The sequence below is a fragment of the Branchiostoma floridae genome, chromosome 2 (genome assembly GCF_000003815.2).
Source record: "Branchiostoma floridae strain S238N-H82 chromosome 2, Bfl_VNyyK, whole genome shotgun sequence".
NCBI classification, from domain to species: domain Eukaryota; kingdom Metazoa; phylum Chordata; class Leptocardii; order Amphioxiformes; family Branchiostomatidae; genus Branchiostoma; species Branchiostoma floridae.
This window is the reverse complement of record NC_049980.1, coordinates 27134886-27161878: the sequence shown is the minus strand read 5'-3', so window position 1 is coordinate 27161878 and position 26993 is coordinate 27134886. Positions and strand designations below refer to the sequence as shown.

Here is a 26993-nt window from a genome sequence, read left to right as displayed (position 1 = left end):
GAAAATAGACCAATAGTGAACTGAATGTGCTGAAGATTACTTAGCTGAAGATTAGATGTGAGATTGTTGTTAATTAGATACCGCAGAATACAGTAGAACAAGGTGTCCCAGTATGGTTTTGACGGTGTATTCTACAACGTATGTTTTCCCTTAGTATAACCTTTGGCAGTACTATTAGAACGTTAGCTTTGTTATAGTCTACAATTGGTATCTTTCAAGCACGGTGTCCCTTGCTCCATCTGGTTATGCATCTTAGAAAGAATAAATACTTTCCCTTGTGGCGAAACTATAAGAAATAGATACAAACCTACTTTTAAAGGTGCCTTTTTGGTAGTTTTATTAAAAGGTTGCAGTCCTTAGGACGGGACGTTAAGTTGTGGTCCACTGTTCATTGTGCTTGTTGAAAAGATCTAGTGGATTTCCCTGGTGCAATGAACTTGCAAATACTGTACATAGCATCTGTCTTCTCTGTCACTACCAGTCAAAGAATAGCTCTTCACTGAGCTAAACTGGATCGACATCACTTTCACTTTCAAGAGGGATACGAAAATGACATCTTACACATATAACTGTTACATGTGTTTCGAAGAAATTTACTAAGCCCCAGTTGTTCTTATTCTCATCAAAATCATATTAGATACATTACAAACTACATGTGTTACCTCAATTTAACACTATAGCTGCTGCTGGATAAATAACATTTGTATGAGTTGTTAGCAAAGTGAATTTTGCACAAAATAAAAATTAGGGTTAACACAATAGGATGCTATAACAGTTCTGATATCCGATATAAAAGAAAGTAAGAAATCTTTACTATCTAACAACAGGTCTTTCTTTTTTGACATCTACTAATATCACCAAGCCTTTCCCAAGGGAGTGGAAGTCTTCCAAAATGGCCGCCACATTTGGAATCATCATCAGGTCTTCTCCTGACTGGTCAAGGTCAGGCGCACGGCCATTCAAGGTCGTAACCTATGAATAGAAAGGCAAGAGTAAGCTTGAGTTGATTTAGAAAACAAATATTAATCATCTATCATTTTGAAAATAATTCTATGTACTTAACTTGTATTTTAACCTTTTTACAGCTGGTATTCTGTATAAGACACAGATTGGCTTTATGAAAACAGTCGCAAAAATTACAGAGGATTGGAAGATAATTGTGGAAAGGCAAAATGGTCATTTACAGGCAAGATTTCTCCCCTTGTTTAAGTTTCTACATGAGGCCACAGTAATTTATTTTCTTAGCTCTTAGATTTTATCAGGAAAGCAGCTATGTGAAATAAAAAGACAGACAGACATCCTGTTCAAGATCCAAACACAAGTCACCATCTTAGGCCAGGAACATTTCCATACAACCCGAAACAAATCTGCTTCATGTAGCAAAACAGCTTTTATATGATGTAACACTAACAGCTTTTATATGATGAAACAGATTGGAATACTGGCATCTTGTGATCAAAGACAATGTGACGATGGTGCTTATTTTTGTGAAATTGTACAAAAAGGTTACCTTGAATGGTTTGGCTGTGAATGCGGCAGGTTTCCACAGTGCCGTGATGTAAAGACCTCCACAGGGGTCATGGAAAAACAGTGCCATATCTCCATATGTGTCCTGCAAAATAACAACAGAACCAATGTCGTTACAATTTTCCTCATGTAATCAAATTAAAAAAAAACCCAAACTGCCATCATGCTGTCATATGTACTCTCCAAGCAGAGGCTGAGTCGCGTAGATATAGTAGTTGTCGGAAAAATTACACAGGTGCTCCTCTTACAAACTACTACCAAGTACCATATCTACGCGACTCAACCTTTGCTTGGAGAGTAGTCATGTGGATAAAATATGACAATTGAGACATTTTCCACAATAAAAGATTCCCCAATAGTGTGAACTGTTTGAATACCTCTAATTCCTCAAGATACATCTGGACCGGATCAAACTCTACCACAGGTAGGATCTCTTTGCTACCCTGTCCCATCCCACCATCAGTTGGTACGTCCCTGCAGCCTTTGAGCTTCAAGTAGTCCACCCCCTCAGACCGACGTGGAACGTTCCATGGATTGAGGTGAATGATGACATCGTAGATGTCAAGGGGAGGCCGGAACACTTGCTGTAAGTGGTACCAGCAACATTTTTATTGTCAGAGCCATGAATATGTAAGACTTGGTGGTACAGGCCAGAACATACCACTGGCCTGAGTGTACCCATCTAAGTTTCCTCAGCACCTCACCTATCTTTGCAGGGACACCCGTACAGATAAAACTTAAGCAGAGGGTGAGTCAACAGGTAGCACTGGTTTATAGGTAGCCCTGTTGGTTCTGTATTAGAACCTTACATAGACCTGTACCAAAATGATTTCAGATGTGCTGTACTCAACGCAGAAGGGCAGCACTATTTCAAAAGCCTTTGGAAAGACAGCATGTAGTTCTGGGAATCAAACCCCAACCTACTGTATGCAAAGGAAGCACTCTACTAGCACACTATTGCTGCAGTATACATTTGTACTTCAAGACAACATGATGTACCTTAAAGTCTGTCCCATCACTCGCTGTCAGAATCTGAACCTCAAGCATTTTCAGGGCCTCCTGGGACAGGGAGATCAACCTCTGGAGAACCTGAACATGGAAAATTAACAAAACAACTTAATAAAAGAAGCATTTTTACAAAGCATATATATATATATAATCACCTAATTTGGTGCAAATATTGTCAAAAGTTTTCAGTAAAGGCAATATGTTAAAAAGGGCCATTCAATAATGTAAGTCGAAGCCAATAAGAGCTCTCTTGGATATTTCACACAAACATTCAAAAGCCAAATGACTGTCTAACAGCAAATGCCAGACAGTCAGGGAAGTGATCAGAGCATCTAAACTGCATCTGGAACAAAGTTAGAGTAGTCTCGGATCTGAGACTTACACCCTGTCAACACTACATTCCATACTAACTCACCTGGACAGTGGGCTTAGCTTTTGTCCAATGGGATGTGAGCTTGTTGTTAGGCGTGGCTATGAACATGATTGGCAGCTGGGAGCGACAGGAAGTGAACTGGTTGGAGATTTCCTGCAAATCTGCGGCTGTGGATGATGGGAAAACAGATGAAAGAAAAAATGAACCTTTGTAGTAATGTTTTGAAGGTTTGTTGACAAAAATAAACTTGGTTTATCTTTATTTTGACCTGGCCTCACACGTCTGTGACACATCACAGTGTATGAAACCCACCATCTGCAACTGCCAAAATTTACAGGTTTCTCTGATTTTACATATTGTCAATTTTTCCTGTGTGAAAAAATATATTTACCATTTTTATTCACTACTGTACATCATACTGCTGGTCAATAAATGTGTGTATAACTGTAAGCTGCCATGGAATGAGTTAACATAGGCTCATGTAATGTGGAACAGATGAGGATCATAGCCCTGAATCCTTTGTATACTATTGTACTAAATCCACAAGACAGTACGTGGACAATAGATGATAAACAGATGCTAGTGTGAGTGAGTGTCACAGTTGTGTCCTACCTTTGAGTTCCCTGTTGAAGTTGACGATGAGAGGGTTCATCTTCCAGTCATGTGTGCTGAGGAGATGGAGGAACCTCAGGAACCCGACAGCAGGGGAGCTGGAGCGCGGGAAAGGTGTGGATTAGGGGTGGGTATTGGTACAGAAAATTCTGGTCCACAGAATCAGGATTTGAACCTTATTGTAGTACTAAAGTAGTGCTGTATACTATGTTGGAGAGCATCAAAATATAAACGTTTTTTTGTTGTAAGTGTCACTAGAAAATGAAATGTAACATCAGGGCCATACAAACATTCATTGATTGACGTGACACTGTAAATCTTGACAACTTTGCGATGGTTTTACTTGTGATGATTTTGGTGGTGACAACATTACATTGCAGATATGCCTTTTGAATTTAATAAATGGCTTATTTTTTTTTTTCTATTCACATTCCTTTATTGAGCATTAGACAAAAAGCACATTTGCTTATATAGGTCTTCTGCTCAAGGTAACATAATATAATGAATATCAGTCGAAATCAACAAAGGGAAGTACTAAATACAACTCCATTCCCCTCCCATCACAAATGCAAGTCATTGTAAGAAATAAATGAGTTCCCAGTACCCAGGAGGGGTGAGAGGCTGGGGGTGGAGGAAGACATGTGCCACCAGCAGGTCCACCATCACGTCAGGCACGTGTCTGTGTAGGAGCTGAGCCGACACCCAGCGTTTGGCCAACCGTAGACAGCCGCTGAACGATGAATACAGCTGCTGCAGACTGGGAGATCATCCAAAAAGTCATCAGCATCAACATATATGCAAAAGAGTGACTGTTATTTTCATTTCAATTTCAAATACATGAATATACCGATTTAATGAACATTTTTCCTTTAAATGAATGCTGTGACTATACATGTACAGGGCATCATAATCAACATTATATATGCCAAAGAGTGTCACTTTGATATGTTAAGAAAATCAAACCATAGCACTTAGTATTTGGCAAAGAGTGACAGACAGACTTCTACCAGTGGACTAGCCCCCTGATGTGATTGCACAAAGTTGTCAGCCCATAGCTATAGAGATGGAGATGGGGGTGCCACCCTATGCGTCATCTGGTGTAGGAAGGATTTTTTACTGTATACTGGACAGAGCCGCATGAAAGCACGGTGTGAAGACTAGCCGACTGCTGCCTACCCGTGTCAGGGATACCAGCAGCAGTATAATCAAACAATGGATAGTGATTTGTTTACTGTTTAGACACATTAGACACATTTCATAATTGACAGGGTAGACATACCCATGCAGAGCACTCGTGAGTTTGGGCAGCATGACAGTTTCCCGCTCCAGGTGTCGGGAAGCCTCGTTGTCTCTCTCTCTCAGTAGACCTTCCGCAGTTTTCTCCAACTTCAGGATATTGACCTCTCGGTGGTATGCAATCACCAGCTGGAACACAAAACCTCCCTGTACACCACAGGTCCAACAATCAGCATTCCTCACACTCACATTAATGTCATCATCAAGGTGTTTGTACAGTACAGCCAAAATCAATCATGTGGAATTCTGCATAGGCAACATTGTTAAAATACTTTCAAATTAAAGGCAACCTAAGCAATATCACATTGTTAAGAGTGGAAATATTCTGAATAAGGCAGTCTGTATAGTATTGACATCTAATGCACTATTTTAGCACATTTACATCATTATTTCATAAATTGAGCCGTTAAAAACAGCGGGGGAATGTTATGAACATTTCTGCATTTACAGTATGTCTCCCCTTGTGAAATAAAATGAAGAAAGAAAAGAATGAGAGAAAGAAAGCAGGCTATGACCCTGAGGCATTGCCAAAATAAGTCATTTCAAAGACAAGAAAGTTAAAAATACCATGGCAATGTCCACATGTCCTGTAGCTGCACTGGTGACCAGGCCATGCTGCTTGTGTAACAGTTCTCCCAGTTTGATGTGGAAAGCAGCCTTCACTCTTCTGATGGCATCAGCATCCTCTGGCCACTTTCCGCTGCCCTCCATATGACAAATCACTAAAGGATTCAAATTGCATGAAAATAAACAAAATGAACAAAAACAAATGTGACTTCCATTCATCTAACAACTTAACAACCAAATACCACTAAAAAAACTGATGGAATATCTAGACTAGTAGTGAACCCCTTACACAATATCACAAAGGAATTCAAATTTCTCAAAATAAACAAGCATACTAACCCACATAGTAAACAAAAGAACAAAGTGGTTTCAGTTGCACCAAAAACTTTGTGACCAAATACTGTACCTGTGAAAAAGCTGTTGGAATATGTAGACTAGCGGTGTACCACTTAAGTAATATATTGTTCAAGGTACATCCTTGTGTGGGAATTCCCCTAATTTTACATTTAATGGCAATAGTAGTAGCAAGCCACTGAAATGCCATGTGATGAAAACTGTGCAACAGAAATAGACTTTTGTATTTAATGACTTGTGTGCAGCATGGTTCAACGTTACGCCCTCCAGATCTTATTCATCAAATTAATGGGTTGGCCTAGGTAAATACCCAGTACTGTAAATGCAGAAATGTTTGCGGTGGATTAATGTTCGTAGTTTTCGCGGTGGCCGTTCCACCGCGAATTTAAAACCACCGTGTACATTTATCCCTGGCAGTAAGAGACCACAGTGCATGGTGCTACCGCGAAATTAAAACCACCGCGAAAAGTCCCTTTTCCCATTACCGCGAAATTAAATCCCCGCGAACTTAAATGCATTTACAGTATCTTTGACCCATTTTATATAATCTGAGTCTTTTGTCATGTTTGTACAGTGCAAAATAAAGATGACGTTGAACCCTCTGTTGTACCTTTCAAAGCTGGAACAAAAGGAGGACAGGGTTGCCCGGAGACTGGCACCTGGATGTGACCCTGCACCACTGTCTTGTCTTTGGTCTTCTTCATGTGGGCAGGGCGAGGGGGAAACACCTGTAAAAAAGAGGTACAAATGTCCTATGTTATATCATACCTGGTCCGTATTTACATTCGATACCGAATCTATGATTTACAATATATATTTGCAATGAAGATAGTAGTCTGGGCTTGAAATATTTTCAACATAAATGCAAGCAGCTTATAGTCCTGCATGGGTGCAGGAGACACTAAAACCCCCACACTGTTACAAGTGACTGGTTTCAGACTGTTCACCTATCTATAGATTGTGGTCCAATTGAATGACACCAAGTATAGATGTACTTTCTGACGAGTTATTCACTAGACATTTTCCCACTTTATGAAGGTCTAAGACTTTTCCTCGAGGTGTCTTTTTTCTTACCAATTTTATTGAACAGTAAAATGACCCCCACCAACCACTTTGGCTTATCATGTGTGTCAAAAAGTGTGCCCAAAACACGGATTTGGTGCGGCAGTGTGTCAACATCTGCACATTTGCCACCAAAACTGTAGTCAAACAGATAGAGTTTTTGAAATGGTGATAGTGAGTTTCCTGACCTCAGCATATCTGAAGACAGGAGAGGTGCCCTGTATGGAGGTGATGTTCAGAGGCAGGTCCTGCAGTCCCCGCAGGATCCGACAGAGGTCGTTGTAGACCCTCATGACTGTAACATTCTCCTCATCACCAGTCCCAGGATGTGAGGTTGAGTTTTGGTTTGGATCCAGGAGCTGCTCCTTTGGTGCATTCTTGCTTTTCTTTGCTTTAAAGATAAAGGACCTTGGGTCAAACAAATGTACTTAAATTCAAAATCGTATAACAATCACCAAATACATTTCTTTGCTGCATATTCATATTCTACTCAATGTAATACCTTTCTTTCCTTGCGGTTGTGACTTGTGCAGCTTGTCATGAGTATCAGTTGACTGTGCAGCAGTGCCCCCTTGCAGGTTGGGACGGGACAGCAGGCTGTCCAAGTGACCACCAAAGTATTTGATGATACTTTGGGGGATATTAGCATGTCTGCAAGTAGAAACAAAACAATGCAACAATAAATGACAAGAAAAAATATGGCAGCACTTTTCAAAAATGACAGTGAATAGCTTTATGTAAGAGTAACATGTACTGGGTACTTGTATTTTTCATCTATCAATGAAATATTTGTTCAATAAGTTATAACAGAAGTAAACTTGTTCCATCCTGACATTTTGGAATTCTGTCGCGCACCTGTTTCTCTTCCAAGCACATTTTTCTCTTGTGCGCACCTGTTTCACTCTCGCGCACCTGTTTCTCTCTCGGCAACCTGTTTCTCTCTCGCGCACCTGTTTCTCTCTCGCTCATCCGCTTCTCTCGCGCACCTGTTTCTCTCTCGCGCACCTGTTTCTCTTTCGCCCATCTGTTTCTCTCTTGCGCATCCGTTTCTCTCGGGCATCTGTTTCTCTCGTGCACCTGTTTCTCTCTCGCGCATCTGTTTCTCTCTTGCGCACCCGTTTCTCTTTCGCCCATCTGTTTCTCTCGCGCATCTGTTTCTCTCGCGCATCTGTTTCTCTCGCGCATCTGTTTCTCTCGCGCATCTGTTTCTCTCGCGCATCTATTTCTCTCTCGCACACCTGTATCTCTTTCGCGCATCTGATTCTCTTGCGCACCTGTTTCTCTTGCGCATCTGTTTCTCTCTTGCGCATCTGTTTCTCTCGCACATCCGTTTCTCTTGCGCATCTGTTTCTCTCCTGCGCACCTGTTTCTCTCGCGCATCTGTTTCTCTCTTGCGCACCTGTTTCTCTCTTGTGCATCTGTTTCTCTCTTGCACACCTGTTTCTCCCTCTTGCATCTGTTTGTCTCTCGCACATATTTTTCTCTTGCATGTACCTGTTTCTCTCTCGCGCACCTGTTTCTCTCTCGCGCATTTATACCACTTCCAACTTACATTTAAGGGTATGTGTCCTAAAAAATCAAGACCACAGCATGTCCAGGGCCAAACACACTAAAATAAAGGCCCGCTGCAGTGTCAAGTTCAATGACCAGGAGGCCCAAAATCAAACCTGCCAGGCCACCACCCCAACCCATGTACTAAATAAATATCATTGTGATTGCATGTTTCGTTTTGGAGATACAACACCAGAAACGCCCCTTGCACACACAAAAGGTTACCTGCGGTGTCAAGTTCAAAAACCATGAGGCCCAAAATCTAACCTGAGCGTAAGGCAACCACCACCAACCCATGTACCTAAATTTATTGCAATCCCAAGGCCAAGATTGATTCTGGAGATACGCCCCTTCCACACACTTCCACGCTACTGAAAACTATACCTGCATTCCATGCAGGTAAAATTACCTGTTCAAGATGTGTTGAATGACTTGACAGCACACCAGTCTCCTCTCAGCAATGTTGCTGCCCTGCCACACCACCGCCTCGCAGATGGTCCCGTCCTGGAACCTCCGCAGCTGGGACTTGTCTCCCCAAAACTCACAGAACTCCGCAGCCTGATGGATAATCACAGTTGAACTTTTAATGACAAGTTAAACCCCTTCCCGCGCCAAGGGCGGTGCCCATTTCTGGCGCATAGGGCGGTGCCCATCTCTGTTTCATTAGCCCTTGGGCCACACACGACGCAATCACTACAGCAGGGGCTAGTCCACTGGTAGTGGTGTGTGTTCAACTTCCATACTCTTTCCCGAATGCTGAGTGCTAAGCAGAGAAAGCAGCATGTACCATTTTTATAGTCTTTGGTATGACTCGGCCGGGATCGAACTCACGACCTTCCGAATGCAAGGCGAACACTTTTCACTCATTTTCACCTGAGCATAGTGAGGAAAGTCGTGTTAAGTGCCTTTCCGAAGGGCACAAGATTGGTGACACGCAGTCGGATTCGAACCCGCAACCTCTCGGTCACGAGGCACAAATGCCGCCGCTGCGCCACACGACTTCACAAGCATGACAATTTAATTTAATGACAAACTGAGAAGATATCTACTATCAACAAAGATTGCAATTAAAATTGTATAGTATTTGCCTGTTCAAGCTAATTGTAGATCTCAATAAACTCAAATTCTCAAACACGAAACAATAAAGTTTCAAGAGTTTATAGTTGATAAATCTGCCTTTAGGACTGCATGATATTAAAATACAACATTTTAGACTATGTTCAACATCAACGATGTGTTCATTCAAACAATATAGTATTGTATTATAGATGTTTGTGCCAAATACATTCACTTTATTGAACATTGTGCCACCAAAAAATCTTCAGCCCCAATTTCTTTGATGCAAGGTAATCCAGTTATGACTGTCGCAGAAGTCACAGTGAACATGGCTACCAGTTATGAACCAAGTACAGAAAATATGTAATACTTTAATTTGAAAAGCCATAAAAGTGGTGATATCTTGCAAATAGATGTAATCATGATGATGATCAAGCACCCTTTGCTTCTCAAAAGTATGTTTTTTTTTTTGTCAAATGGCAGGTTTCTGAAGTTTGGAATGGAGAAGCCTTTGGTATCCTACCTGTGGTTGGTCTGCAGGTGGTCCTTTGTCCAGCACACTTGTGGAGAACTCAGTGTTGAGCAGCAGACCAAACGTTAACCTCCCAATGTCCTTCAGACTAGGAGGGGCGTCACCGATGGACCACTGTGGTGGTGACAGGAATGACAGCCGTGAGCATCATGATCAAATATTGAAGGAAGACATCACCATATAAATTATTAATAATGAACTTTACGACAGATTCAGGATCTTAAAAAACAATCAGCTCAAAGCTGTTAATATCTGTAAATCAGCAAATGAAAAATTATTTGGCAGTCCGGAATAATGTCCGGAAAAAGTGGGCCATTAAAATGTTTTTCCCATGGCCAATTAAAACTGTCACTGCGCTTAGTCAAAAAGTTGGAATGCCATCATCCTACAAGTGTGTATTAATGCATTATCAATGGTTTTACTCTTCATTAACCCATAATCATAAAGCCATGGCTATAAAACCAAACTTGGAATAAAGGCATGCAATAGATTCAAGTATGGCTATATCATAATGTGGTACAATTATAAATGTATATTTTTTGTTCAACGTTTTGATAACTCTACAGAAAATAAAATGTGACAAACCCACTGAAAAAAGGCAAAACACTTTTAAAAAATCAAGAATTAAACAAAATAGTTACCTGTCCAAAGTCATGACCCCTGACCCCTATGAGGCTGACCCTGTTCCCCAGTGCCTTGTTGAGCAGCTGGAGGATGCTGGGTAGTGCAGCCATGAGGTAGTTCCCACAGTGGTCCATGACAGCATCCTGTAGACTCATGTGTTCACACACCAGGCGCAGTCTGGGCACACGGGTGATGCTGGGGGGTGGAGGATGTTTCCTTTTGTTATTATGGATTGATTGTGACAACATATGATGTGTGGTCTAACTAAAGTGAGCCTGCTGGACAGAGCCACATGGAAGCGTGGTGTGAAGACTAGCTAACTGTTGCTCTGACTAGCTGACTAGACCCTTGTAGTGTCTAGTGGCACTTGGGCCAGCAAGTTTCCTTGCTGTTAGAGTAGCAGAGCATATTTTGTAAGGAAAAGTTGCTTTTCCTTTAATGTCCTTGAGGTACCTCCTCAAACACAGGATCCCCATTTTTACGTCCCTTCCAACTGCAGTCTCCCAGTTAACGACTACTAATTTGAACTAAACTGTGAGGGACATTCCAACAACATATGATACCACTAAGATGTATGTAACATCGTTTTTACTAAAAGACTTGCAAGAAGACTGTGGGCTGTAGCTACAATGAATACTTACTGGAAGATGTGATCAAACTTGTGTGCAAAAGGCACAGTCTGCATGAAGAGCAGCTGGAACCCATCTAGCGACTTGTCCTCCAAAATAGCCACAGCCTGTCTGGCTTCATGGCATACCTGCATGGAAGTGGTCACGGAACTGTTTTACAAAATGACTGACATACATAACTTGTCACAATTTCTGCTCTTTTGCATCTTAACATTAACATGAGTGAGTCATTTATGTTTTTTTTAAATGAAACAAAAGAGCCAAAATTCCCCTGCCCACAAAACCCGCCCACAAAATCAGTGTAAGCAAACATTGTAACACACATGTGATTAAGGGAAATTTTGACACTTTCATTTTCAAGACCAATTCACACAAATAGCCCCTTTGTTCAAACCTTGAATGTACATGTGTCACAAAAATAATGAAATATCATTGTAAAGGACAATAGATGAATAAGCTTTCCAACTATATAACGTTATAGCACATAGCAATTGATCAACTAGTTACAGAGATTTGCTCAACTAAAATGAAAAGTTTCCAAACTTTACGTGTTATATACTGTAAAGTAATAATGTAAGACAGACATGTACTTTTACATGATACTCACTCTTGCATATGTTGCTGTTGACATGTCTGCACACATGTTCAGGTGCCCTGTAGGGTCTACAAACACCACCTGGTGGGCCTGGTGAAAGTCTGACAACGTGGGCACATCTTCTGCTGTTACACAACTGGCTAGACTGATGCCCTGGGTACTCCAGTCTGAGTTAGCTGTGCAGGATATAAAACAGAGAGTGAACAAGTTTTAACATTCAGGAGACAAAAGATTTTGAAAAAAACATTGCAATCAGAAAGTTATATTAACTCTCATATTTCTGCTGGGCATCCTTAGACCGCCACATAAAAAACAGTGAATTTAAGGAGATCTACATTTGTACTTATGTGGTACCAGTAATCTCTAAGGCAAGCATTTCAGATATCCAGGTGTTTAAGACATTAATGGGATGACCATTTAAAAAAATGTGGTATCAGGTGGAATTATAATATAAAGTTAAAATTGTCAACAGACATGTAAACATGCAACTGGTGATACCTGGGGTATATCAGTTTGTTGAATCTTTAAAAATTCATGTGCAGGACTGCCCCCTATCAGCTTACCCAAGTACTGCAGCATGGTTTTGCAGAATGAAAACATTGCCATTTGAAACCACCGCCTGGCGATTTTATATCCCTAGATACCCTTTTAATCAACACAATGGATATAGGTTACCCCATGGATAAAGGTGAACTAATGTTATACCAAAGAGTGACTGTAATTTTAATTTCAATTTCAAATATATGTATATACCGATTTAATGAACATTTTTCCTTTGAATGAACGCTGTGACTATACATGTACAGGGGATCATGCAAAAAGTCTTCAGAATCAACATTATATATGCCAAAGAGTGACTATCTTTTTCATTACAATTTGAAATATAGTACTTAATATGTACTTATGTGGCACCAGTAATCTCTAAGGCAAGCATTTCAGATATCCAGGTGTTCAAGACAGCAATGGGACGACCATTTAAAAAAAAAGTGACTTGGGTATCAGGTGGAATTATAATATAAAGTTAAAATTGTCAACAGACATGTAAACATGCAACTGGTGATACCTGGGGTATATCAGTTTGTTGAAATTCAAAAAGGTGCAGGACTGCCCCCTATCAGCTTACCCAAGTACTGAAGCACATTCTTCATGATCTGGTAGCTGCTCATGACCTTGCTGAGCTTGTGTGCAGACAGCAGGTAGGACAGCAGCATGGACATCAGGAACCCACTAAAACAGCCTGAACCCTATAACAGATATGGTCCATACAAACATTTCATTGTTCAGATTACATATTATTGGCAAAATATCATTACTTAGATGAAACTGTTATCCATACTGATGACATTATTATGGAAATCAGTAGCTGATAAATGACCTATGCTTGGGGATTAAGACAGAGTGATAAATGACCGATGATACTACAATGAATAACAAATTGGTAGTAATTGTGGTTTATCTATCATCAGGCTGATAAATCACTGTTTAACAAAGTTCATTCTATATAACAAGTATATAACCTGTAAACTGAACCATGATATAAACTAAGTCAAATTTGAGACTGCATTCTTCACACATTGCAGTAGCGACACCTATGCTACAGTGCAAAGTACAGCCATCAGGTGATATCATACACTGATTGTGTATACAAAGACCTAAGGTATGTCCTCACCGTGTCCAGTTCCCTCTGATGCAGCCACACCTTGAGCAGCACCAGCCCCTCCCTCATGGCAGGGAAGTCAGCTGACAGGGAGAACAGGTGGTGCAGGTGTTCTGCCATCGTCATGTCCACCAGGATACTGCTGTTGTAGTGTGGGGTGGGGGGCTCAGAGTCTGAATGCAAAAAAGAAAATGAAAGACTTAGAATCTAAAGGTTCTGGCTCCCCAAACCCTCGTAGGTCTAATGTCATGCCCTTGGGAAAGACACTTTACACCACTCATCAGGAGAAAAATGAGTAGCTAGCCTCAATACGACTCTCTGAAAAGTAATCTCAGAATGTACTCTCAGAAAAGTACCCTCAAATGCACTCTCAGCAAAGACATAAATCCAGAGGCCCCATGTTTGAGAAAAGCCACACCGCAACAGAACCGTTAAAGAACCCACCACACTTATTGATAAAGGGTCCATCCCCATATGTGGATCAAACCTATCAGTCTGATCTGGAGTAGCTTGTATTTAACTTACAAAAATGGTGCATTCCACCTCAATGCGATTTACAGGTTATGCAAAGAAACAAAATCACAACCAAGTAAGACATGCCTTGATCTCTACCCTTTCCCATGTACCAGTCACTGCGGATGTTGTTCTTGTCTGGGTGGAAGCGGCTGGGTTTGAAGAAGCCCTCTGGTGGACAGGCATGAAGTCTGATGGTGTAATGTTTTCCTGCCTTCCCTGCAATGGTAATAACATTAACAATGAAAGAAATAAGCTTAAAGACTGATTCTGTATACACGTAATCAGGCATGAAAGCGAATAGACCTCCTACTGCCTGCTGGAAGTTGCGGTGCACAATGAAGTTTTTCTGGAATATAAACACAAAACGTGGAAATTTTTTGGGGGGTCAAAAGTATGCTTTTCATTATACATGTAGGTTCTACCCCAGACATACAGAAAACTGAACATAAAAAAGTCTACTGGGAAGCAGCAAGACACTGCTTTTCACCCTGACATTGAAATTTTGTGGCTTGTAAAATATTTGCCGAAATGAGAGCCCCTTTGACCCAAATTCTTGAAATAAACACTGGTCTGAAACCATAACTCATGTGAGACAAAGCACTACCATAAACCTGTAATGCCTTCAATATACAACCTTTAACCTTACCAGATGGTTTCAGTAAAATGACAGGTTTGTTGCAGTCTTGGTGGAAGAAGGTGAACATGACACTGGTGAACAGGTCCTGCTTATCTAAGCTGGCAGCCAGGCAGGCCAGGTACAGGGCTCTCTTCCTGTGGTATCTGTGGTTCAGGTAGTCTTTGGCTTGTAGACACTCCTGGGGCAACATGAAGAAATTGCAATGTTCTAGGCCAGATCTTATTACAATCTTATTGCAATTAGGATATCTTCAAGGACAGACTAGAGATTATTACAATTACAATTTCACTGTAATTTGGATATGGGCTGGACAATCTACGATTCTATTAGTACAGATTGATACTGGGCTTGGCTTAGCATTAATCTGACTCTACCAAGTACCAACCCAAACTCCAACCCAAGCCAAATCTGTACTACTAGTAGTTTATTGTGGATTGTCCTAGGACAGAGCTGGATTCCATTCTTTCTTATGAGAGACTCTGATTCCAATCTATGCTATGATAATCTGTGATTCTCCTGAATCTCAATCTCTACTGTCACATAAACGTATATAGAGCCATCTCTCACCTTGGGAATCTCCAGTAACACATCCACATTCATGCCAGGCTTGGTGCAGAAGCCGAGCAGATAACTGCCCACAACCTTCATACTGGTGGGAGGGGCGAAGTGGAAGTGACCCTTGACCTGGTATGGTGACTGCTGGATTGGGACTTTCACATTGCTAGGCAACCATGACTGGTCCGTCAACTGTGGAAAGAAAGGCAATCTTTCAATCAGCAAAACATAAGACTAATATTTAAGTTTCCATCTAACTTTTTTTTGCTGCTATAAGTCATCTCACAGTTTCGAGTACATACACACATGCAGTGTACTGCATTGTCAAAGTCAATGTCAAAGTTCATGACCTCATTTGTCTAGATCTAGATATCTGGATCTTGAACTTTGACGTACATCACAACTACACTTTGAATTGTGAATCCTAGATGTCTAACATTCATCAAGGTATCATAGAAATATGGTCTTCTCACCTCTTTGGAGTCAGTCTTTGGGAGTTTCATCACAATCTCGTTTAAAGAGTGAAGTACTTTATCCAGGGCTGGGCTCTTCTTGTTCTTGGGTGTGACCTCAGAAACAAGCTCCTCTATCTTTGGGGGAAAAAATTGAAAATCTGAATTTTCATACAAATGTAATAATGTAGCTTAAGGAAATTGTGATATACTTAATAACTTCCTGTATTCACAATAAGCTGATTGCAGCAAACTCACTATGCAATGAAATTTGATATAGCATATAGTCCCTTGAACTGACATGAATTTACAGTAATACATGTATCTTCTTGCTAAAAGTACTGACTTAAACTATCAAACAATGACAGTACAGTCAAGACAGTAGTAGTACTAGGGGCATGTATTGAAGATCACTGGCCATTGACTGATTGATGGCACTTTCTGTACATAATTTCTATGAATGTCAACAAAAGGAAATCTTTGAACCACAATGTTGTAAGCTTAATATCTCATCAATGTAATTACCTGCATCCTGAAAAGACTGGACTGGAAAAGATTTTCCGTCTCCTTCAGTTGGTTCATCTCTTCATTGGTAGGTGGCCTGTACAAGTCCGGCTTCCCTGTACGGACACTCTTTGTAGGTGGTTGATCTGTTGTCTCTTCATCTTGTGTGGAAACAATAACAAAAAGAGACATTGGTATATTGGTTTGAAGAATTCAGTAGGTGAACACCTTATGTTATAATGGAAAAGACTACCGCTACATTTTTATGCGGCACATATGGTAAGCAACCCTGCTGCATTTTTGCCCATCTGGCATGACTGATACAACTTCAAACCTACAGGATTGCATTCCTCCTTTCAGATGGGGACAGAATCAACCACACTTATCGAAATGAGTAGTGTGACCCAGTATGCCCTAAAAACGTGAGACAAGGCCACATTGCACCACATGCTGTCTAAAAAGACTTAAACTTTGCCTAAGTTAGAGTATGCATGCTTTACCTTTTATTTGCTAAAATATAGTTAGGATCTTTTTTTACATCAAGATGAATAGCCTTCTGCTATCATATCCATTATAAAAAAATAATACATACAGATTTTTTGTAGAATGTTTATAGTATAGAAGGATGCACAAAGCAATACAAAGTTGAAGAATACCTTCAAGCACCCTTTTGGCTAGCTGTTGGATGTTCCTTCCAGCTTCCTCCATCTGATTGGTCTCTTCCTCCTCCTCCTCCTCCTCCTCATCAATGACATCATCCTCATCTGAGATGTCTTCATCCCATCCCTCATTTTCCTCTCCTGAGAATTCCTGGAGAAATTCAATACTCCGTCATCAAATTCATGTACTTCATGTGCTTCATGTACTTCATGTGGCTTTTATACATTCTATCCTGGACACGCCAATACAGCAGGGATCCTGATCAAGTTACTTTGGTATCACATACCATTTACAACAGGATCCCACACCACTTGTTACCAGGAAATCCCAAAAGAGGCACCATGGACCTTGATGCATATTCCAAAGTCTGTACTTGAATGTGTAAGATAGCCAAATAATTTATACTGCACAGCTGATCAATTTAATTCCCAAAAAGACTGACCACTGGCTGGAAAAAAGACCAGGCACGTACACAGCTTGTACATTTCATAAATTTCTGCACAGTGATGAAACAATCTAGCCTATAGGTACGTCTAAAAATGTATTATTGATTAGCCTTCTTCAAAACTTTTCTTCAGCCCCCTCCCCCTTCAGCTGATTGCAGACGAACAAACGCGCACATGTGCACAGACCGTACGCCTAGTTGAGTGGTTATAGCATTATTTCTTGGTATCCTTAAAATTAAAACCAACTGTTCCTTGTTAGTTTGTACCTCAGATATATCGCTATCGTCCTCTCCTTGTCCGCTCATCGCTCGTGTGTTCTGATCGTCCAATTTTGATGAAAAAAGCAACACGTCGCGTCGCGTTTCACATGCGCGCGGCCATCTTGGGTATTGCTGACAACCGCCTTCTAACGTAAAACAGAGCTTTAGGTAAACGCGAAGTATATCGGATAGTTTTCACTTTTCAATGAATTTGTGGTGTCAAAAATATTATTGTGAATGTTAATCATTACATTACCTTTATGGAACTCGGAATAATCTCAAGTAAACATTGGGAAAGTATCCTTTTTTACGTTTGGGGTCAAAGGTTGCATCATATGACAAGAAGTCGGGACAACAAGATAGCCATAGTGTATGATTTTGCAGATTTGAGTGTTTGTAATAGTTAGCTATACACATTAGGGCATAAATTTGAGGAAAATCAATGCATACAGTCCATCAGTGCTCTTGGAATTGACACGAGAGTCACATTTGTAGCTAAATTGCAAGCATCGACTTTTTGTCAACATAATTTGATTTTCACATGCTAAGTGCAGAAGGTAAAAAAGTGAGATGAGGATGAAGTTAGATTGTTCTGCGGGTTTCCTGCTGTTCTGGTGGTTTACATCAGCAGTGGGAGGAACCAGAGATGATAGGAAGAACATAGTCTTTGTTATCTGTGACTCCATGGTAGGTAAAACTTTCTCTCTTGTAAGTTACATGGAAAACTGAATTCTTGTTCTTCAATTTGCCAATCAATGCAGATTCACTGGATTTTACAGATAATAATTGTTCTATAGGTCGTAATTAGTAGCTTGCATAATGTTTTTTCTTGTTAATTGTCTTAATAGTACATGTACCACAGTTACACTGTTACAGGCAATTCTGTACAAAAATGTACTTATAACATCAAATGTATTTATTACTATCTGTAAGTTGTGAAATTTATCATAATGAGCTCACAAAGGTAGGTTTGGTATGGAGTGACTATTTTGTGTTGAATGTTGATTTAACACTTTAATGTCTTAGATACCATTTTTCATTTACAAGTTAGCAACATTTTTCCATGTGGTTTTGTAATAGGATGGCAGGTTGATAGGACGTGGTCAGGACAGTGTAGTGGACTTACCTAACCTGAACTACATGGTTCAGAATGGTGTCAACTTCAGGAGTACCTACACTAACTCACCTATATGCTGTCCCTCCAGATCTGGTAAGGAAAATTCTTTATGTTTTATTTGGCAATGCCTCAACTTTTTCGGCACCAAATTTCTTATCAGTAGGGTTTCAAAAATGTTGCCATATAAGAAATCCTTAAAATTATGCCTGTATCGTTAATAGCATTGTGGAGTGGTCTTCATACCCACGTGACGCAGTCATGGAACAACTACAAGGGGCTACCCAAAAACTACCCCACCTGGCAGGTTAGACTGGAACAGCAGGGATACCACACTCAGGTATATGGCAAGACTGACTATGTATCAGGAGACCATTCAGAAAGGTAAGACTCGTTTCATCAAACTTTCATTGTTAATGTGGAATTATTACAATATATTTGAAGTAAACAATTTTAGGCCAATGAAAACTGCAAACAAAGACAGTATTTTTTGGAATGAAAAGTATAGTACCTCTGTTCTTGTGTTCTTCAGCAATCGAGTTGAAGCGTGGACAAGAAATGTGAACTTTACCCTAGCACAAGAGGGCAGGCCTACACCTGTGCTTGTTGGTAAGTTCTCTCTCTTTTTCTATTGTGGGATTTGCATTGAGTTCTCCTCATACTGTCAATTCATTTATTTCTAAGGGGACCCAATTGTGGTTCGTGGTTCTGTAAAACATAGTAGTACAACAGACAATGATAAATGGATGGTGTACTTATCATAATACTAACTGACAAATCATTTTTGTCTTTTTCTCTCAACTAGTCAACCTTATTTTTCTCTTGTCATAGGAAGTTCATCAACAGATAGAATCCAGCTAAAGGATTGGGCTAGCACAGACTTGGCATCTCACTGGCTCCTCCATGAAGCTCCCAAACAGCAGAAACCCTGGCTGTTGTACCTGGGTCTCAACCTCCCCCACCCTTACCCAACCCCTTCCATGGGAAAAAACTTTGGCGGCTCAACCTTCATGACTTCGCCTTATTGGCTAAAGAAGGTCAACAGTTCAAAGGTCACCATTCCGAAATGGCTGCCATTTTCACGGATGCACCCGGTGGACTACTATTCCTCAGCAACAAAGAACTGCACCAGTGATTTCACAAGGGATGAAATTATGAAGATCCGGGAGTACTATTATGGGATGTGTGCTGAAACTGATGCAATGCTTGGTACGTGAATTACATTTTGATTGCTAACTTCTTCTCTCTCTTAATTTCCTTGTAAATTGTTACTCCAGACTACACATTTGAACCAAGGAGAGCACCATTCTTAAGTGTTTTACAGACTGCACATTCAGCACCAAGGAGAGAGCCATTCTTGATAGTGTTCTGTAGACTACACATTCAGCACCAAGGAGAGAACCACTCTTTAGTATTCTACAGACTACACATTCAGCTCCCATACACATTCTAAAGGCAATGTTTCAGAATTTAAAAAAAAAATCAAGTTCATTGGGCCTGATTTTACCATCATGAAGATGAAGAGCGGTCCATTCTAGGTATCTAGCAGTAATACATGTCGTTTGTCTCCTTTTCCCCCACTTAGATTTGAAGAACATTTTAAGCAATTCAGTATCTTTTTCCAATTGTAGGGCAAGTCCTGGATGCACTGAAAGCATCCGGCCAGGCCGACTCTACCTATGTGTTCTTCACGTCCGACCACGGGGAACTTGCCATGGAGCATCGCCAGTTCTATAAGATGTCCATGTACGAGGCCAGCGCTCACATCCCCATGGTCCTCACCGGTCCAGAGGTGCCTGCTGGGAAGGCTGTGGATGACCTGACATCTCTTGTTGATGTGTTTCCAACATTCATGGGTATGTGACTTCCCAACTGAAAGGCAACTAATAATGTATTGCCTATAGTCAGAAAAACAACTATTTGGCTTCTGTACAAATTGTGGGGCAATGTTACTGTAGGTTATGTGATCTACAGAATCTGAGAGCTATGGTTGGCTAAGAGTTGCATAGTTTTCTGAGACAGCAGTTATGGGGTTCAATCTGTTATACTGAGAAACATTTCATGCCTGAAATTATTAATGATAAAAAGGCCAAACATGCCAGTCTGCTAGCAGCTCAAGCAGACTGTAGCTAGAATAGGATGGATACCAGGCTATGATTGATTTGCGCTGTTGTATGTTTCCAGATATAGCCAATGCCTCACAGCCTCCTGGACTGAACGGTACAAGTCTGTTGCCCCTCCTGAGGAACAGCTCTGACAGAGTGGACCGACCTGACTGGGTACTGAGCCAGTATCATGGCTGTAATGTTAACATGTCCACGTACATGCTCAGGACAGGCAGTCTGAAGTACGTAGCATTTGGTGATGGACCAAATCAAGTGTCTTCACAGTTATTTGGTGAGTAAATGCGTGTAACTTACAGTTTCATTACTCCTTATGACCATATGGCACCACAACATTTTTTATTACAGCTGGAACAGTAGGAGCAAGTAGAAACAGTCTGCTGGCTCCTGGGATTGGAACCTAGGCCTGAAAGCTTACATGTACTAACCCAGCACCATAACCACTAGGCAAAAAGGTCCAGACCAGTTAGACAGGCCAGTTGCTGGTATTTGAATTGCACTGTTTCAGAGTCAACATCATCATAGACTTCTATAGCACCTGATTTTTATCATTTTTTTCTGTTGATACAGATTTGGACAAGGATCCAGATGAGCTCCATAATCTTGCTGAAGAGAGACAAGATCTTGCATCACAACTGGATGACAAGTTACGAAAGCTGGTAGACTATCCGACTGTCACAAGGGAAGTGCAGAAGTACAACAGGGACTCCTTCATGGCATGGAAGGCGAAGCTTGGTTCACGGTACAAAGATGAGATAGCAAACTTGAGGTGGTGGAAGGACTGGCAAAAAGACCCACAGGGAAATCAAGAAAAAGTTGAAGAGTGGTTGAACAATGTAGTTAGCTAGGAAGCTGTAACATTTGCCATAGCTTAGAGCCATACCAAGGACTTAGAAAATAGCATACATACTGTTTTTTTGAAGCATTTAAGGATGAGAACCCTATGGTGTGGGAATGGCTTCACATTTTTGGACTTAAAGAATGATATTTGCAAGGAAATGGTGAATATTTTCCTCATATTCATCCAAAGTACAATTTTTCAAGAACATGTCATTGACATCATTCAAAACGTGTAAGAAAGAACTACATGTATGTGGGAAAGGTGTATCTGCAGTGCCTACAAGACTGTAACTGCAGTCTTAACAAGCTGTACATGTATACCCAAAAGTCTTATATGTGATTTATTTCACATTTAATATATAGCACCGAGGCAATGGACTGGACAAAGTCTTCTATGCAGTAGTATTTTTAAGTCCATTTACATATTTTGAATGTAAATATTCTGAAAATGACAATGGTTACAGTGCAATATAATAAACTGATCAATATTCAGTGCCTTTGCATCTTATAATTTCTGAAAAAGTTTTGAATATACTATGGGTCATAGAGTTTTTCACAGGTCTCATTGCATCTTGGGAAGCACAGAGCACTATGATCAATGTTAGGTAGTGGACAAACAACATTGCCATAGACCAGATCATATACAGAATGCATATGCATGCCTTACGTACACATTGGCTTGGCAATGATATTTTTGCCCTTAGCTACCTATAGTGCCTGCATCTCCCAGCATGCATAAAAAAATTCACACATTGTCATACATTTGTGACTTCTACACAAGCTGAATACACACTAGATGGATTGACTGTTTGTACTTGTTTTTACTTATACGTTATAGAAGTTGTTTCCATGCATTTTAAAACATCCTCTAGACATGAAGTTCTCCCTTTTCTCCTTGCCCTTCAACATGTGGCAACGGATGGATGCACTTCTGCCAAGCCATGTCCTTGGTTTTCTACAGTCTGTAAATTTTGTCTGAAGATGTCCATTGCCACTCTGTTGTTTTCAGAACTGAGGTCTGTGGTAACCATTGAAGACAGTTGACGCTGATTGAATTTACAGTTGTTCATGACGTTGTGGGTGGTCTCCATGTGTTTTCTGAGTAGGAAGCTGTGCTTGGTGTCAAAGTCACACATGTTACACTTGTAGGGGCGCAGGCTGGAATGTCTCCTCACATGTTTACGCAGTCCTGCATTGTCAGCAGAGGCATAGTTGCACACTGTGCACTTGAATGGTTTCTCTCCTGTTAAAAGAAACATATATGATAGAATACAATAAACGGCTCAATATACAATATATGATGACCGATCATGACTGTTACAGTACAAGTGACCATCCCTGTAAAAGGATCACCTGGGTATTGTGGCCACTTTCTGTTGGTCCCTTAATTTTCCATTTAAGTAAGAATTCTGTCTATATTGGTCACCTGTCTACTGCTGTCCCCTTGATGAACAAAAATTGACACTTGATGATGCAAACTTATTTTTGTGAGGTCATCAACAGTGCAACAAGAATTTCCATAAAATTACAATGAAGCCATTTGAAATGGCATTTCAGAAGATTAAATTTTCAGTGGAAGCCTACTCCAAAATTCCCCTTGACCACCTGTGCCTTTGGATAGGAATTTTAAGCTGGAGAGAGCCCTAGAGGGCAGTAAGCATTTTTGACTTTGTGGGCAACACTAACTTTGATGGTAACATTGGGAGACCCACACCTGAATGTTTACCTGAACTCACCTGTATGTTTTCTCCTGTGCACTTTAAGTTGTGATGTGCTAGCTGAGGCATAGCTGCAGCCTTCAAACTCACACCTATATGGCTTCTCATCTGTGACAAGAAAAAGGACCAAAGGAACATTTAACCAAACAAACTGAAATTGGAACTGTACTGGGTATCCTTCAATTTCATCGAATTCTAATGATTGGGGATACATTTACATTAGTGTTTTCAAATTAGTTTACCTTAATGAAGAGTTCTTCTACTAGTACTGCTAGCAATGACAGGAAAAACAGACAATATCCCCTAGGTCATCTTAATAAGCACAACAAACAGTGACTGCAACCCTTCCCAGTAGTGTGCAAACTCCACATGCCACTTTACACTACAACTATCAACTTAATGTCAAGAAAAGAACTAACGTGTGTGATGGGCTCGCCTGTGGGTCAGGAGAGAAGAATTGTATCCAGTCTCAAATGGACACTGGTCACACTTGTACATCTTCAGCCCGTGGTGCTGTGCCTGGATGTGGTGCACAAGGCTCTGCTTCTGTTGGAAGGTGTCTCCGCAGATGTGGCACATGGCGCTCTTGATGCCGGCGTGCCGCAGCTCGTGTTGCTTCAGCTCGCACTTGCGGGCAAACGCCTTGTTGCACTGTCCGCAGACGAATGGCTTTTCTCCTGAGTACAAAATATATGGCCATGGGGATTCAATTTGTTGCGGTCAAAATTCGCATGAAATTTTCCAAAGATCTTATACTTATGAACCTAGCAAGAAAAGTAAACACATACATGAAAGTTCTTCAAAGGTCATATGCATTGGTGGAATTCATTCTGTTGCAAGATTAACCTACAATTTTTTAAAGAAATTTTCAACACCAGAAAATTTAACTAAGACGAATAAGTTCTCTCCTGTGTACAAAATGTATGGCCATGGGGAGTGACTGAAGATCAATCTTATTGCTGTCAACATTCACATGAAATGTTTTCAAAGACCTTTCATTTATGAACCTAGCAATAAGAGTAAACAACTACATGAAATGTCTTGAAAGTTCATCTGCATTGGTAGAATTTATTCTGTAGCAAGATTAAACTACAATTTATGATACATGTATTAGACCTAAGAAGTTTTCAGTACCAATATTTAAATCGAAATTTGCAGCATCCATTTTCGTTAAGGAATGAGCAATCAACAGTTTCTATCATCTCTATGATGTAACTTTCTGCAGAAAGAATTGTGACTTGGTGAGCAGTGCTTTGTTCTGATCATTCCTTGACAAAGACTGGTGCTGTTCACTTGGGCTACTCTCATTTTCCTCATGTGATACATATTTTCCAAGACAGTCTTACCTTTGTGTTTGATTTGATGTCTGAGAAGACCATCTTTGTCAGGAGTCACATAATCACAGTGGTCACATTTCATCATGCCTTCCCCTGTCAAACAATATCACAACAAACAAACAAACGGTGAGTGCTGACTTGCAAAGCATCCATCTTTATTGAATCTTCAAACTTTTTTTCAAAATTTTCAAATTTTGAAGTGTTTAGCTAAGTATTAAGCAGTAAGCCTTTACCTGTGTGACGTCTCTCATGTAGGACTAGGCTGTTGTGCCATCTTGTTGTGAATTCACAGTAGCTAGAAACATAATTATGATATTGGGATGTATCAGCTGTCCAAATGTAGAATGACATTTTGGTATCTATAACATATAATCAATTCAGATAGTATGCATGTCATTATAAACTTTGTTTGAACTGGTTGGATTAGTTCAAACATCACTGTGTAGCTTAAGACCAACAGTTTTGAATCAATATCTGATACATTCTAAAACCATATTTCCACATGTCAGTAAACAAAGAGACAGTACTATTATACAGTTAGTATACCTGCATTTATGTATCCTTTGGTGAACCAGTTGGTGTCGTTGCAGGTTTTTTGGGCTTTTTGCTACGAAGTTGCAACTGTAGCACTTATACTCCACTTTTCCATGGGTCTCCAACATGTGCGACTCAAGGTCCTCTTTTTTCTGGCTCGAGTAATTGCATAGATGGCATTCCAGGAGAACTTTCCTAGTCTTATTTCTCCTTCTGTTTGCTGCTATGTATTGATCGTTATCACTTTTTACTTCTGAATCAGTCTTCTGAATTTTCCTATTTGTGAGCTGGGAACAATGTACCAAATCCTCCTGAATCCCAGCTACAGCATTCTCCCCATCTCTAACCTGATTGGACGTTTGTTCTTCATACTCTTTACAGTTCATATGTTGTTGGCCAATGGCATCTTGGTTCTCATGGACAGAAGTGTGTTCATTATTAGATCCTTTCCACTTCATACCTTGTTTATCTACATTTTCACAAACTGAAGCAATGTCAATGGTCACTTTGCTATGTTGTCCCACATCTTGCTCAGTGCCTTCTCTGGAGCGACCCTCTCCTGACGTATCTGTCAACAGCATGCTCATCATCTGCTGAAACTGCTGTCCATCCCACTCACCCATCTTCTCATCCCCTTGTGAGACTGTACCAACTGCCTTCTCACAAGTGTCCACCTTGAAAGTGTATTCTTCGCTATTATTGTTCGGCAGATAGCATTTGTTAAGTGTAAAGCCAGTCTGCACAGTAGACTTGTGTGATGTACAAACTTCAAGTGGATCATGCTTTACTTCATCAGTGTCATAAGGAAGCACAGAGACTGTTTTGCACTGCATCTGAAGATGTTCCGCAAACATCTCTACATTGCCAGCCTTGAAAGAGCACCTAGAGCAGGTGATGCTTATGACAGGTGCTATCAGGTGTCCGTACTGGTGCACAGCGCACAGCAGGTCAGTCAGTGTCTGCAGAATGTCTGAACAAAGGCTACAGTGTTGAGACAGGGTATCACTCTGGAGTTCCTCCCTCACATGATCCAGTAACCACTGTCTGTGCACCTGTGTGTTACAGTGTGAACACACCACGTTCTCAGCTGCGGCCATCCTGACTGATTAGGGATCTTGTTTTGACGGTTTTCAGGTGTTTGAAGTGTTGGAGGTCAATCCTACAGAAAAAAATTTAGAAAAGTACAGGTGGCAATTATATTACTAGTAGGGGTGATGTACCGGTACAAAACCATTTCTTTCTTGTTGGACCGGCCAGAAAAATTTGGTGGACCCGATGTTGGACCTATTAGAATATGAACAGATATCATGATCAGGCATTCACATGTTTTGAGGCTTATTCACTCGTCAAAGAAAATGACGAGTGAATAAGAGTTTATATAGTTTTACAGTCTATCGTACAAAGACAGTTAGCCTTGTATGATTCTGAAATGCCCATGGGAGTCATATACTTCACAAAACAGATTTGTTTTTAGTGAAATGGACCATTTTAGTATCGTCCACTCACATGTTTTCACAAAATACTAAATCAGGTCCAGGTTCAGGTCTGGACCTCAATTTTCTGTACCAGTACCCACCCCTAGTTAAGGGTTGTTGGACCTAAAGCTACTGGTTCAATTACCTAGTAGAGGGTCCCATTGCTGTGTTCTCCGGAAAGGCACTTCACATTCTCAGATGCAAATAAGTAGTTATTTAGCTTTCAAGAGTAAAAGGATGTCACCCCAGATAGGGCGTAAAACTCCAGGTCCAACACATCAACAATACCACTAAACTTATCCATAAGAAAAGGGATCTTTCCCTGAGTAAGTGGATCGTACCTATCAGACTGTTCTTACACAGCTTGTAAAATTTTGTG

At 40.5% G+C, this 26993-nt stretch overlaps 3 protein-coding genes across 3 annotated transcripts; 1 reads left to right on the top strand and 2 right to left on the bottom strand.

The window, feature by feature from the left end:
* Positions 1-50: 50 nt before the first annotated feature.
* On the bottom strand, positions 51-17625 carry LOC118409250 (nucleolar protein 6-like). The gene is made up of 26 exons (XM_035810127.1): positions 17480-17625; positions 16764-16917; positions 16129-16268; positions 15625-15741; positions 15164-15343; positions 14606-14774; positions 14044-14175; positions 13456-13616; positions 12910-13030; positions 11799-11962; positions 11204-11319; positions 10580-10757; positions 9930-10052; positions 8760-8908; positions 7302-7450; positions 6988-7190; positions 6348-6465; positions 5384-5538; positions 4800-4963; positions 4125-4277; positions 3521-3618; positions 2951-3075; positions 2527-2616; positions 1905-2111; positions 1511-1612; positions 51-972 (listed from the first exon to the last, which is right to left on the bottom strand). Exons 1-26 carry the CDS (start codon positions 17516-17518, stop codon positions 814-816), a joined length of 3666 nt encoding a protein of 1221 aa, XP_035666020.1. The 5' UTR covers positions 17519-17625; the 3' UTR covers positions 51-813.
* A 228-nt stretch (positions 17626-17853) lies between these two features.
* LOC118409253 (arylsulfatase K-like) lies at positions 17854-22043 on the top strand. Its single transcript, XM_035810130.1, has 8 exons — positions 17854-18160; positions 18554-18683; positions 18812-18971; positions 19120-19196; positions 19419-19796; positions 20219-20443; positions 20772-20984; positions 21281-22043. The coding sequence occupies exons 1-8, from the start codon at positions 18044-18046 to the stop codon at positions 21556-21558; spliced, it is 1578 nt and encodes a 525-aa protein (XP_035666023.1). The 5' UTR covers positions 17854-18043; the 3' UTR covers positions 21559-22043.
* A 341-nt stretch (positions 22044-22384) lies between these two features.
* On the bottom strand, positions 22385-24893 carry LOC118409252 (zinc finger and SCAN domain-containing protein 12-like). The gene is made up of 5 exons (XM_035810129.1): positions 24839-24893; positions 24615-24698; positions 23688-23945; positions 23287-23376; positions 22385-22793 (listed from the first exon to the last, which is right to left on the bottom strand). The coding sequence occupies exons 2-5, from the start codon at positions 24688-24690 to the stop codon at positions 22453-22455; spliced, it is 765 nt and encodes a 254-aa protein (XP_035666022.1). The 5' UTR covers positions 24691-24698; positions 24839-24893; the 3' UTR covers positions 22385-22452.
* Positions 24894-26993: the final 2100 nt, after the last annotated feature.